The sequence below is a fragment of the Uloborus diversus genome, chromosome 2, assembly GCF_026930045.1.
Source record: "Uloborus diversus isolate 005 chromosome 2, Udiv.v.3.1, whole genome shotgun sequence".
In the NCBI taxonomy this organism is placed as follows: domain Eukaryota; kingdom Metazoa; phylum Arthropoda; class Arachnida; order Araneae; family Uloboridae; genus Uloborus; species Uloborus diversus.
This window is the reverse complement of record NC_072732.1, coordinates 3,170,529-3,184,877: the sequence shown is the minus strand read 5'-3', so window position 1 is coordinate 3,184,877 and position 14,349 is coordinate 3,170,529. Positions and strand designations below refer to the sequence as shown.

At 35.4% G+C, this 14,349-nt stretch overlaps 2 protein-coding genes across 2 annotated transcripts in view; one reads left to right on the top strand and one right to left on the bottom strand.

The window, feature by feature from the left end:
* Positions 1–4,136, bottom strand: part of LOC129217697 (hornerin-like) — a 29,246-nt gene extending 25,110 nt beyond the window's left edge. The window contains exon 1 of the mRNA XM_054852031.1: positions 4,081–4,136. Coding sequence (XP_054708006.1) covers positions 4,081–4,083 — 3 coding nt within the window. The 5' untranslated portion in view covers positions 4,084–4,136. The remainder of the gene's footprint in view (positions 1–4,080) is intronic.
* LOC129216857 (protein unc-45 homolog B-like) overlaps positions 606–14,349 on the top strand; it is a 98,517-nt gene continuing 84,773 nt past the window's right edge. Inside the window, exon 1 of the mRNA XM_054851072.1 lies at positions 606–625. The gene's annotated coding sequence lies outside the window, so the exon portion shown is untranslated. The remainder of the gene's footprint in view (positions 626–14,349) is intronic.

The following is a 14,349-nucleotide window of genomic DNA, read 5'->3' as shown; positions in this document are numbered from 1 at the left end:
TCTGACTTTTACTGGGAAAGTAGGCTAAAAAGGGTCATTCACAAGTGATGTCACACTTTGAGGAGGAGACGGGCTCATGACATTGTTACTAGGGGAAGAGAGAGGGTGACAAAAAGTGACATCACACAGTTATTGTAACAATATGTTTGTAAAAAATATGACATGTGACTAGAGGAGAAGTTTGGGGTGAAGTGTGACACTTAGTGATAGAGGATGCAGATGGTCAAATATATTGAAAAAAAAAGTGTGACATCATTTAATGACACTCCAATAGTACTCCTTCAGAATCTCATTTCACTCCTTCAAAACTCCTTCATTTTATTTCTGAAATTGAGTACGAACCCTGTCTACTCGAAATTCCATGCAGAATGCTGAAGTTCTTCCAGCGGAGACAGCAAATTATGCTGCCCCTTGTCTAAGATAGCCTACAAAAATGCGACGTAGAATTTAGACTCAACGCATTGCTCGAGATGCGGGGGGGAAAAAAAATACAAAAAAGGAAAGAAAATCTACTGAAGTTTTTTACTATTCAATGTTTTATTAAATTAAAAAAATATGAACTACAACACTAACTGTGTTTTATCAAGAACTGTTTAAATCAGCAAGTATATCTGTATCTGGGTAGGTAAGTAAATGTTATTGCATTAAATTTATATCAAGTGGGTGTAGGTCATTTCGTTTAATACATATTTAAGTTTTATTAAAGTAATTTTTTAATAAGAAATTTATAACCAACACAAACACACACATATATAATGGCATTTATTTACATTTGTGTAAATCATTTTTTTTAAGTTGCATTTAATTCATTTATATAAAACTAGCAAAAATACCCGGCGTTGCCTGGGTTAGCAATAATTATCAGAAACAATCGTTACTTGCATTTGTTTTCTGTTCTAAATGAAAGAACTTAAAACACACCTTTTTGACGCGACTGAAAATCTAGCTTCTTCCTTACTCATAAAACTAAAGTAGCAGTAAGTAAAAAGAGCAAAATAGTATTCATTTAGAAACGAAAACACGAAATTTAAGCGTATACAAATTTGAAGAATTTCCGAAATATGAAATTAAACTTCACATGTTTAAAAAGATTGATCAGTTAATACTTATTTTTTTTTTTACGTGGAGTCTTACCTTCTCTGTATGTCTATTGAAGAACGAACTGTTTAAAAAAAAATGTAGCCGCGCGCCCTTGATCCCCTTAAACTTGCTTTAGTTATTTTGGAAAATCTCAATTATTGTGGGTTCTAGGTGCGATTTAAAATATTACCGAATTTGCGGGAATCGTTTTGGGATACCTTGGATAATGCCCCCCCCCCCCTCCTTACTTTGTAAAACGGTATGTTACTAATTTTTGTTAAAGAGATATTGTCGCCATATGCTCAAATACTTTTGGTCACCATAAAATGGCGCTAAACAATTTCATCCGTAATGTTTCCAAAATAAGTAGTAAAATTTGGCGATGGTTTGAATTTGTGCACAGTCACATTAATGGAAGTTTTTGTGCTGTTTATGGATTTGCCTAATTTAGTTGCTGGATTATTTTACAGTAAAAAAAGTTTTTAAAGATTCTTTGATTGACGATATTTTGTTTACATGGTGAAAGCTGACAAACATTATTACGTAGTCTTTGACTTCAAAAACCGTGAAAGTTGAAAAAAACTGCCAAATGCATCCGCTTCTGAAATCTTTCTGCATAAATTTTGGCGAGGTTTCTGCTGTCAGATTGGATAATGATTAAAAAATCCAATCAGCACAAATAATAAAAAAAACCATTAATTACACTAAAGTTCCGTTTAAATGGAAAATAATCAGCCAAATCTATAGTTATTATTAGCCAATTTTGGGGAAAAAACGTTACTTTAAGATTTGACTTGAGAAAAGCCTCAAACAGTCAGACGAAACACAAAAACATTCAACAATTCTAACTATGAACTGGGAGTTGAGATGATACACTAAATAATGAATTGGGTTGAGGAAAGCCTTCGAACATGGAACAAAAAAAGCCCATAACTCGTTTTTCATACAACTTAGAACTTTCTAACAGATGCCATCTTCAGCAGAAAAATAAGCGCTTTCGATGGACACATAATTTTAATATGTGCACGTATTTTTTAACCGTCATATTGGGGCATTTATGCGAAAATTTGGACAAATTAGAACAAAAAAGGAACTATTAATCGGATTTTTATCGAACTGGTCTACAAACCTCCCCAGAACCAAAAAGAACAAACGGTGAAAGTTTCAGCCAAATCTGCTGGGTAGTTTCTGAGATCTTAGGGAACAAATTTACCAAAGTCCATTTTTATATATATAGATTTATGTCAAGTGTATATATTATCCACGGTATTTATTTATGTTTTAAAATAAAATATATTATTCACTTTTCAGTAAATATACTTCGTAATAACGTATCCACTCCATATTACGTCGAATCTGTAATTATTGGTCATTCAATAGTAAATTGTGCAGTTACTGCTAATTGCCAGTCAAAAGTGTATGAAAATTACGAGTGAAAAGAGCAGGTAAACGGCAGTATCTGCTTTAATTATTTATTTATTTTTTTTTTTTTGATAAAGAAATCAAAATGAAACAGACTACCCAAAAAAATATTTTGATATAAACATTTTTGCGGAGAAAATTTACTAACAAAGGAAAATGAAATTAAACAGTATAAAATGAAACCGGAGGATGTTTTCATTTATTCATTTATTTATTTTTGAGGGCACGTAATGGAGGGTTTCCTTAAGGTTTTCGAATGTGAAGGGGATATTTCTCCCTGAAACCCGACAGCCAAAATGAAGCCCCTTGACCTGGAAACAATGCAAAAATGTTCCCAAAAAACTTTGCAGAAGCAGTTCCCGTATTATGAAGTTCTTCAAAAAGCAATGTAAGAAAATTAGCGCCAAAAGTTTTTTTTTAAATTTAAATTCTAAGTTTTTTACGTTTTAAAAAAATTGTGCTTCTAAAATAATAAATATTGAAATAATATTATTTTGTTGTTTATTGAGTTTATTCCAAAAACTGTTTACTATTAACACAAGGATGCCTGACTAAATGCTTAGGGTCAGTTCCATAGGTCAGACCTCCATATATCGAAGTAGCAAATTTCCGGAAAAAAATTCGATGTATAGAAACGATCTTATTTTATTGTACAAATCTCCTAAAACATTAAAATTAAAGCTAATTTTCGTGTATGAAACCCAATTTCTAATTTATACGAGCATCGGATTAAATGAAAGTTGAAAAATAAAAATAATAACAGAAATTACATTTTTGCGCCGTCATACATCTTCATTCTTCGGCAATTAACTTGATCCGCAACATGAGGGGAGTTTCGTTTTGACAATGCAATCGAGAGAAAAGTAAAAAATCAATCTACTTCACTTTAATGATTTTTACTGAAGCTAAAAAACTAGGAATGGCAACCAACAGGCAAAAGGGATAACTTGGAACTGATTTTACGGTGTTACTGCTTACAACTTGGATTTGAAATAAACTTGAGGGAATTTAAGAACTCCAGAACGGAACAATGACCTATTTACGTAGCCCTCAACCCCAGATTCCTTATGAGTTTCGTAGCAACCTTTAGTGAATATTATTTTCTCCCCTAACCTTCATTTTTCATGAGACAAACAGTCTGAAGTGGAAAAAAAATCTACGAATGTCTCGAAAAAAATTCCGATATATAGAGATTTTTTTCGATATATAGAAACAATTTTTCTATGTAATGAACATAGAAATTTGCTGGGATTTCGATATATAGAAAATTTCGATGTGTGGAAGTTCGATATATGGAGGTTCGACTGTATATATTTGTCAAATTATGTATCAATTGAACCATAAAAATGGTAGTTGCGGGGGACTTCGGGGTATCATGTCATGTTTACTACTAACATAAATGATTTCTTTGAAATAGTTACCGATAACTGATTTATTATTACGTTTTTTAGACGAGCATTATTAGTTTGGCGAGATGAGAAGATTTCCCCGCATAATCGAACAAGAAATGACGATATTTTCCCAATCTTTTCTGAGATATAAAATAATATTTTTGCGTCACAAAAAAACCGCACTTACCATGGGAAGCGTGTTGGCACTAGGCAATCCGAGAGCGAGCAAAAAAAGTGATCCGTCTCCCCGATCCGTAGTTCTCTCTTATATAGGCGCGACGGGGCGGTGGCCACGCAAGGCTGAACCCGCGTTCGATTTCCATCCCGCCGATCCACCTAAACCGGGGTCGAAGCGAAAGTGATCATTGTTGAGAGAGAAGTTTCTCTTTCTTTTGCGCTCGAATCGGAATCAAAGAAAAGCGTTCCGTTTTGCTTCGAAATTCCTCTCCCTTTGTCCCAAATGGACCTTTCATGTCTGCTGGACCGGACACGTTTCTGGCCCACTTATTATAGCGTCTTTTAGGGAAGGGTCGGCTATACCAGTGGCGGATTTACAAGGGAGGGGGGAGGGGTCGACCGCCCCCTATATAACACAGAATTGAAGGAATTACTAGCGATCGCTACTAATTTTAATCAAGTACATTCCACATATGAGGCAGTGAGAAGGAAAGGGATGCAAGTGGCAAAGTTAAAAATTTGGAGATAACCAGTACACATGGTAGGGGAACCTCTCCTCTGTCTTGGGGCAGGAGATGGTACTAGTAGCCCCGGTAGGTGCTGCTGTACAGCATGATTTAGAAAAGAAAATCAATGAAAGCCTACTTAGGATCTGATCTTTAAACGCGTTTTACTAGAAACTTAAAATAGTCCACCTGCATCCCTTTGTTCTCACTGCCCCAAATAATGGACAGCGTTACTCACTTTTTAATTTGAACCTAAGCTCGCCCCTCCCCCCCCCCTTTTTTTTTTTTTTTTTGAACTTTAATTTTTTTTATATACGCGTCTTTCAACGTTTTTCTTCCAGGACTACACTATACTGGTAGGATAAGACAAAGACATTGCTATGATTTCGTCCAGTAGTTTCCAACCCTGGAGGTAATCGCTCCAAAGAGGGGAATTGGTACCTCAAGGAGGCGATCAGTGTTTAAAAGACAGGTACCTTACATGATGGGGGTCTGGGGGGAGGGATGGCTTTTACGGTATTCAACAGTCACCCCCATGAATAGACTGTAAATCCGCTCCTGTGGACTATACAGTATTCCTCCGGACCTTTTTAAACCGGATTTCGCTTCGTCCGGGCAGCCATTTAGATTTATACATGAGGTGCCCTTCTCAATTAATAATGTTCCCACGTTATGGTCATCTACAGTAAAATATGAGGCAACACCTCATCCATATTTGTAAGTATTTCAATTGTTAAATATATTTATTTCATTTTATACAAACTGCCGAATGGCAACACCTCATTGTGTAAAAGACGCATAGGTTTTTCATTTGATTGAGCGACGACTTCTTGAGGTGTAACAACGTTATGTGTGATGTTTAATCAAGTGTGATTGATTTTTATAATATAACTAGCTGCGTTGCCCGGCTTTGCACGGTCTACCTAGAAAATAAAAGTTATGTCAAGTGACGCGTGTTCAACAGTCGCAGGCTTGAAAAAAAAAGTAATTCTAAAAATTAAAAAAAATTAGTAAAATTTTGCGACAGATTGCGGAAAAGTAAACATTTTAAATCCCCCGATTACAGGAAAAGCTTTTAAAACAAAATCCAGAGTTTCACTTGTTCATATTCGAGAAAAAAAATGGCAATAGATCTTTCGTCTAAACATGATTTTCTTCACGCAAAAGCATTGCTGCGAAAAGTTGAGATGAAGCACTGAATAATAATTTGAATGCCTTAGAAAAATGGAGATTTCATGTGAAATCTAAGGGTCATAATTAATTAATAGTTTTAATTGATATCTCCGCTAGTTATTATCGGAGGATGATGTTAAATAGCCAAACATGAAGACGGGAAGATGACGAATCCATCGATACCTGATTCGATGGCCAGTTCACTGTCGTTCGGGAGAAGAAACTCGGACATATATACATAAGTACATACGCTCAGGTTTTTTTTTTTTTTTTTTTTTAATTATATAAGATGGAGTCAAATTTATGTACGAAATGAGAGAGTTGCTTGAAATCTTCAGACTTCTTCAGGAACTATTCATCCGGACCCTTTTAAACTAGATTTCGCTTAATCCGGGCAGCCATTTAGTATACATAATACGATAAAGGGCGAGCTGGCACAGCTATGTATTTTTGTAGGCCGTGCTGCATTTTTATCATTTTCTCTTAAGCAATATTGAAATCTTTTGAACTAAAAATACAATTTCTGCTGCGTATAGTAGTTTGTTTATGCATGTCGGCCTAATTTAGGGGTAAGTAAATATATGCTCCTGCAAAATTGATTTCATTTCTGTATGCATTCGATTTCGGCTATAAGAAATTTTGTACCCAGACACTGCTTTGTATAACATGACGAATGGTTCTTCACTTCAAGAAAAAAAATTACTGAAGTAGAGAAAGAAGCTTGAACATTGGAGGGATGGCGGGTGAACTGGAAGCGGAAACGGAACATTTCACTCTGTAGTAGATATGATTACTAAGATCGAGCGAGCAGTAAGAAACGTCACTGCTTGCGCGTTCTCATACTGATCGTGCCTCTTACAAAATGAAACGTTCCGCTTCCAGTTCACCCGCCATCTCTCCGTCGTCCCACTCTAAATACTAGAAAATTAGTACTAGTAGAAAACTAGTACTAGAACTGGATAGTACTAGTAGAAAACTAGTAATAGTATTATCCAGTTTCTTAGAGTACTAAAAAATCTCTAAGAAACTGGATATCCAAAAAGGTTTCCACCAGCAACACAGCACAGTTTCTTCTCCAGTAATGTTGTCTATTTCTCTCCCTGTCCTTCCCTCTCTGGCTCCGCTCAAAATGAGGGGCTGTCTCCTATTTCTCGAGTCCGTGATCTTCTTCTTTTTCTCGGCGCCTTGCCCCCCCCCCCCCCCAAGTAGGTAGGTGATATGCCATACTATTCCTTCCACCCCAGTCCGTGATATTTCCGGGCCGGAGCGTACAAAGTTCAAACTAAAAAAAACCCTCCAAAATCAAAACAAAAACGTATACAGTACAGACACCTTCATTTATATTTTCTTGAATAAAAACGAGCTGATGTGTGCATCACATGACTTCCTTTTACTCCAATTTAATGTCATTTCCCCATTATTGGCAATTTTAATGTGATTCAATTGTTTGCTCTCTAAATATCACCAACAGTGGACAAATTAAAACCAAATTTAAAAAAAAAAAAAATCGCCACATGTGTCGCCAAGTTGGCGACAAAACTTGGCGACCAAAAGACTGGCGATCTATCGCCAAGTGTCCGCCAAATTATAACACCACTTGAGTTTACATCGAAATGAACAATGATTTCCCTCCAAAAAGGAGCAAAAGACCCCCTTAGAAACATCCGAATGCAACTAAAAGGGAAGGTGCTCAACTAGACCTCACTAGGAGTCTACGTACCAAAATTTAACTTTCTAGGACGTACCGTTTTGGAGTTATGCGAGATACATACACACATACATACGTACATACGGACGTCACGAGAGAATTCGTTGTAATTAACTCGGGGGTCGTCAAAATGGATATTTCGGGTGTCTGTACGTTCCTATTCATATATCCACATGTGGTCGGGTTGAGAAAATAAAACTCAACATTCATTCGGGGGTGAGCAAAAGGGAAATGAAGGCCGATTTTTGAGTGAATTTTTTTTTTGCGAATACAATACTTCCTTTTTTGTGAAAGGAAGTAAAAATAGACATTTTTACGATCGTTTTCTTAAAAATAATTAAATTATTCAAAGATTAAGAAGTAGGACTTACAGTGCGATAGAGTGACGATACACCATAAAAAGATTGTGTAGTGTGTTTGAGTAAAGTGCGCGAATCACACTTTACTCAAACTCGCAGCAGTATTTTTTTTTATTTTTTAAAGGGAGGATAAATGAGTGAGGAAAAGGGTGACAAATCACCTTTGTTCATTAACCTTAATCTATACTCATACAATTAGAAGTGCTCTTTTCTCGAAACAATTGAGCCGCGCTCTTTCGTCAAATATGCGCATAAACTTAGAGATAAGGTTTTTAGAAAGCATTTTATGGAAATGCATGAATGAAGCATCCTTCCCAATGGGCAAACCATCTCTTCATCTCATCTTCGACAGATTTTTGTTTGAAAACCAAATTTTCCGAAAACAAACTCTAAAAGACGCGGACGCCCATATTTGTTGTGAATAAATAAATCAATTCATTTTTGCCGCGAACATATAGATCGAATATACTTCAGATTAAAAAAATGTTGCTGTGAGCAAATTTTCATTTTTACAAAACTAAGGCTAAATAATAGAGAGTCAAAAGTGCAGATCTGAAACAAACCAACTAACACCCCTATAAACTAATAGATGCGTCCATTTCCGCCCATAAACCGGAAATTAGCCCTTCCATGTAATCGAAGACCAGACAGTACCAACCCCAACATAACAGGAATTTATATTTTCATTTTCATTGACAAATTCTTTGTCTAAAATACATTGTTACAATCCTGAAAGTGATTTCAGCGCGGAATGAAATCATATTAAAAATTTCAAATTAATACATTTTTAACAACTGTTATTCATTAAAGACTTTCGGTGAAGTGTTCTGATATTTGTGCACGTAATCTATCCTGAAAATGGAAAGCGCTGACATCTGGAGGGGGCTCGGGTCCAGGGCCTGATTACTGAATAGGCCATGGCCTAGGGCCCCCGATATTTAGGGGCCCCCAAATGGTTGAAATTACTTTAGTCTGTGACTAAAACTGTTAAAGCCAACGTCTAAAGTTATAAAATTTGAATACAAGGAGCTCGAAAAAAGTATTTGGCCTAGGGCCCCTTGATATCTTAATCGGGTCCTGCTCAAGCCCCCTTTATGGACGACCAGGGACCCACTTGACAGCTTGAAACAAACACTAAACTGCTTTCCTCGACAAAAATAAAATAGTGAACCGTCACATATTCAGTGAGCTCGAAATAAGAGCGTTATTTTGCATTGAAATTGAAAAGAGCTCTGCCAAAAATGGAGTTATGATATCTACGCATAATATCTACGAGTGTGTTTCGGTTGAGATAAATCATCTGTAAAAAATGATCATCTTTACTAATAATAAAGCTGAAAGTCTCTCTGTCCGGAGGATGTCTGGATCTCTGTGACGCGCATAGCGCCTAGACCCTTCGGCCGAAATTATCATAACGTGGAACCGTAACATGGGCACGAGCCAATGGGCGAGATACGAAATTATCATAGCGTGGCACCCAGGGGTGATTGTGAGTTCATCAAAAAATACCTGAAAGTTTCAAAGCGAGAACGGGGGGGGGGGTAATCTTTGGCCCCTATTACTTGAGTGCACCTATGCCATAGTTTTAAATAGTTCAATACTCAGAGTCAAAATAGTGTGTGTACATTTGATTAAAATTTTAATGGGTTACAAAGTTACTTTTGAGCTGGTGTTATACAAAATTATCTTGACATTTGTCCATCTTCAGGGATAGGTGTCCATCTGAAGGCTCTTGCAGGTATATTTGATGAGTATTATATAATTTTTAAAATTTTTGCGGAGGTAGGGAGATAAAAGCATAACAAAAAAAAAAAAAAAAACATAATTCCGGTATTTTCGGACATAAAAATACCGAAAATACGTCCGAAAATACCGGAAATTCGGTAAAATACCGGAACACAATCACCCCTGCAGTGGCACCGTAAGATGGGTACAAGCCAATTGGCGAGAAAATTCACCATACATTATTTGTAAATATACAGGCGAACCAAAAGACCTTTTAATTTTTCTATTGCGGGCGAAGCCGTGCGGGTACCACTAGTTCTTTCTATAAAAGAAAAGTGAATTGCTTAAAATGTGCACGTTTCACGGTTATAGTTTACTTTGCGAGTCAGACGCAAACGATAGATTAAATAATATCAGGAACTGCGAAATCGCGTTTTAGCGTGTGCGAACAATTCCTCCGTTTGATACGATTAAAGCAGGATAATGAAACAGTTCCTTCCCCCAGAGATTTACCTAACACATTTGATTCCATCCAAATCCATTAGGGGGATTAAAAAAATTAAAAAAAAAAAAGATGCTTCCTCCAGTGCGCTCGAGTTTCCCGAAAAGAATCAATGGAAGACAAAAATCGTCTGCGTCACGACTGTTGCCGTTCACTGAACCTTTTCGGCTAACGAGGCAAGAAAAAGAACTCCTGGCTTCTTTCAATCATAATATTCGATGCAATGGAATACATGAAGCGCATACTTTTGTGCAACTTTTTCTTCTCTCGAATGAAAGGGGATGCTTTCGATTTTTATTGTATTTGCCTGATAATGCAGCAGACGATAAAGGATGCATTCGAACCCAAAGAGGGAAGTGAGGTTGCGTCAGCGTAGAACAGCTTCTAGCGTTTGAAGTCGAACCCTTTCGTGTGCCACATACACTCTAACGAAAACTTTAATTCGTTTCTGACACATTAAAGTTTTCGCAATTGAGAATGGCAACCGAATTCCCGAAACTTATTGTTCTGTGTGCATGAGAGTTTAGAATTCCTTATTTATTCTCAGGTCGCTCATGGATCAACATAAGCCTTTAAATATTTTTAGCAGCAGTTTATGACGTCAGTAGGACGTTGATCACTTTTCGGTCTGTATGTACAGTGGCTCCCAAAAGTTTTCGTACATCTACGACTTTCCAGTGTTGCCAGATGGTCAAATCCAGATTTTCCCAATTCCCTTCCAACTTTTTCCCAAAAAGCGATGTTTTCTACCAAAATTCCCCAAATGCAGAAATTATTTTTCCACTAATATTTTCATAAAATGAATCGACTTCCTCTAATATTTTTGTCTCTTGAAAATTTTTTTCCCCCCAAATAGCCAAATTTTCTTATAAAATTCCCCAACTTTTTTTCCTTCACATTTTCGCTTTTTTTTTGTCTTCTTTATCTTTACTAATAATAAAGCTGAAAGTCTTTCTGTCTGGATATCTCTCTGTCCGGATCTCTTTTTGTCTCTCAGGATGTCTAACGCGCATATAGCGCCAAGACCGTTCGGCTGATTTTCATGAAATTTGGCAGAGAATTAGTTTGTAGCATGGGGGTGTGCACCTTTAAGCGATTTTTTGAAAATTTGATTTTGATCTTTTTCTATTCCAATTTTATGAACATTTTCCCGAGCAAAATTATCATAAGATGGACGAGTCAATGACCAAGTTATCATAACGCGGAACCGTAACGTGGGCAAGCCAATTGGCGAGAAATTCATTATGCATTATTTGTAAATATACAGGGGGACCAAAAGACCTTTTAATTTTCTACTTCGGACAAAGCCGTGCGAGTGCCACTAGTCATAAATACAAGTGCCTGACCGAGAGATAAGAAGTATCTAAATATTTTTTTTCTACTTGCATTTACTACTCTGTTTCTGTATGTACATTTCAACTATGATTTTTGTATATATTTATCCAAGGACATTCTTCATCACACTTATTTTTACCTGTTTCACGTATCAACTAGTTACTCACGCAGGACATTAATGCGAATTCCGTAGCATAATATTCCACATAATGCGAAATCCATAAAGTTGAACAAAGCTAACCCAACGCTATTTGATACACAAACAATGTTCCCACTACTTCTTGACGCGAATTTAAATACGAAAAAAAATCTTTTTTCCCGAGGGTTTTTTCCCCCAGGTTTTCCCCAAGGAAAAAATTTTTCCCCAAAGAATTCCCCTCAAAACCCATTTCCCCAAAATTCCCCCAGAGAGCACCAGTTTTCCCCAAAATGGAAAAATTTCCCCCAATCTGGCAACACTGGATGTTGGCAATCCAAATGTATCACCGTTCAGTTTTTGCTATACAAAATTGCATGCACAATTTATACGTTCGGTATTGCAAGCCGCTGTATCAAGAACTACATCTTGAACAGTTAGCAATATAGAGCAATCAAGTAAGATATCATATACAACTGAAGAAATAACTCGATTTCCGAGTAGCTGTTTAAAATTGGGACCTGAAGATCACGGTAAGTTCATCGGCGTTTTTTTTTTTTTTCAGTTACATCTGGATGTAGCTTTGTATCCCAGTGAGTAACTAAAAAGTCTAAATTTAAATTCATGAAATTTGATTTTACCTCTCGAAAGTTTCCTCTTGCTCTTTTAGGAATGTACAATTGATCACAAGGTCATTTGGATTTAAATTTACATCATCTACGTACGCTGTTAGTAAATGAACAGCATCTTTGTCCCTAATATGGCATTTGTCTAACAGTATTGAAAGGCGAGCAGATATCAATATAGTTTTTTCTGCGTTGTGGTATAGACCAGATACAGAAAAAAGTTTCAACAGGTTAGGATAGATACCCTTTTCGGTTTATAAATCTTGTGAATTGGAAGAAGAATTTGATAATAATAAAAGACATATATATTACTGAAATAGAAGAAAATTAATTTAAAATATTTATTTTTACATTAATCCTTTCTGGATTTTTTTGAATTTATATTTTAGATATGGAAAATACAGTACATTTTTATGTTAGAGTAATCGAGGGTTTTTCAAAATTTATATTCTAAGAATTAAAAATTGCATAAACATTTAAGTATATTTATAATTAAAGAACAGCGAATTAAAATATAATTGCTGCTACTTATATTTATAGCATTGAAACCTAGCGACCCTGTTTGCCACACCTATCACATACACAGGAAATTTTGTAAATCAACACCCCCAAAGCCTGGAGGAAGCAATTTGTTGTTATATACAGTGGCTCCCAAAAGTCTTCGTACACCTACGACTTTCAACGAAATAAGCCCCAATCCATTGGTTAGAATTAATATTTCGGAATAGGTATTTAATTATAAGATCTATGATCAATTTTTAACAAAACTACATGAAAAGTTTTTAAAAAATATTAAAACTTAATTTTTTAAAATCAAAAACCAAAAAGTGCCGGAAATTTTATCTCACAAAAGTCTTCGTACACTTTATAAAATGTCTATATATTATTGAATAATCTAACTTTTGATTAAGTTATTAATTAGTAGAATATCATACAGTATTCATAACACCTATTGAACGTCTGGGAATAGATTTCATTCTTTTTCTTTCTTTTTTTTGCGTAATGTCTGAGTAAGTGATCTACTACACTTCGAGTCGAACTGTTTCAAGCTCTATTTTCGTTTTAAAGCCCTATTTTCGTAATCTAGCCTCCAGATATCTCTAAATACGTTACATTAAGTTAAAATCTAGAGATTGAGGGGGTATTTTCTAAACTTCAGGACAATTTTCAAGGCACTAGACGCAAACGTTGAAAACCGTGTGCTTCTTATCGTTATCTTGATAAAAAACAAAGTTGTTTCCATTAACCAAATTTTGGCTTAAGAGTTCAAAATTAGTTTTTAAAATATTTAAAGGAACAGCATGATTCATTATTTCATCAAAAAATTACAAACTACCAAGTCCTGATGTTAATATGCACCCTCACACTAAAACACCTCCACCGTCCTGATTAACTAATCCAAATAAGTTCTTAAGATTAAGTTCCTAATTTTTTCTTCTACTTACAGCTATACAACAATTTAACCAAAAATATTGAATTAATTTTTATCTGTGAGTAAGACGTGTTTCTAAAACGTTTTTAGCTTATTTATAATTGATTTTGTGACGAAAAGCGAAAGCTTTCTGTTTTTCGCACGACCAAGAAAATTTCTGCGGGAAGTGGTCCCATTTAATCCAGCTAATCAGAGAACTTGGCGAACAATTTTAGGTAAAAATTAAATGTAATATGTTTTATTTAACTCTGCAGAAACCTTTACAGCACTCAAATGTGTATTTTTCATAATTTTTTTAATTTTAAATCTCCGATCACGTTTTGTCAACTTTGCCGGTTGACCTTTTCTTACCTTGTTTTCGGTCTGCTTCCTTTCTTTAAAGCATTTTATCAAGCACTTTACTATACAAACAAATAAATTAACTAATTTAGAGACATTTCAAACCAATTTACCACTACTGTGGGAAAAAATTCAAATTTTGAATGGTGTTTGCGGTTTTTTACGAATACCAGCCATTTTACGCTAATAAGCACAATATTAAGAAATAAGTAAACAAAAAATTAAAGCCAAATGACTCATAAGGATCAACACAAGGCAAAAATATTAATAAAACGGCATATGATAATTTTAATCATGAATTTATTCGAAAATATTTGAGTGTACGATGACTTTTGTGGCGTGTTATTTCTCTGTCTCTTCGTTTTCTGATCCATTTCAAAAAGAAGATCCGTCAATATTTTGAAAAAATCAATGGGTTGTATTTAGAATGACATAGGA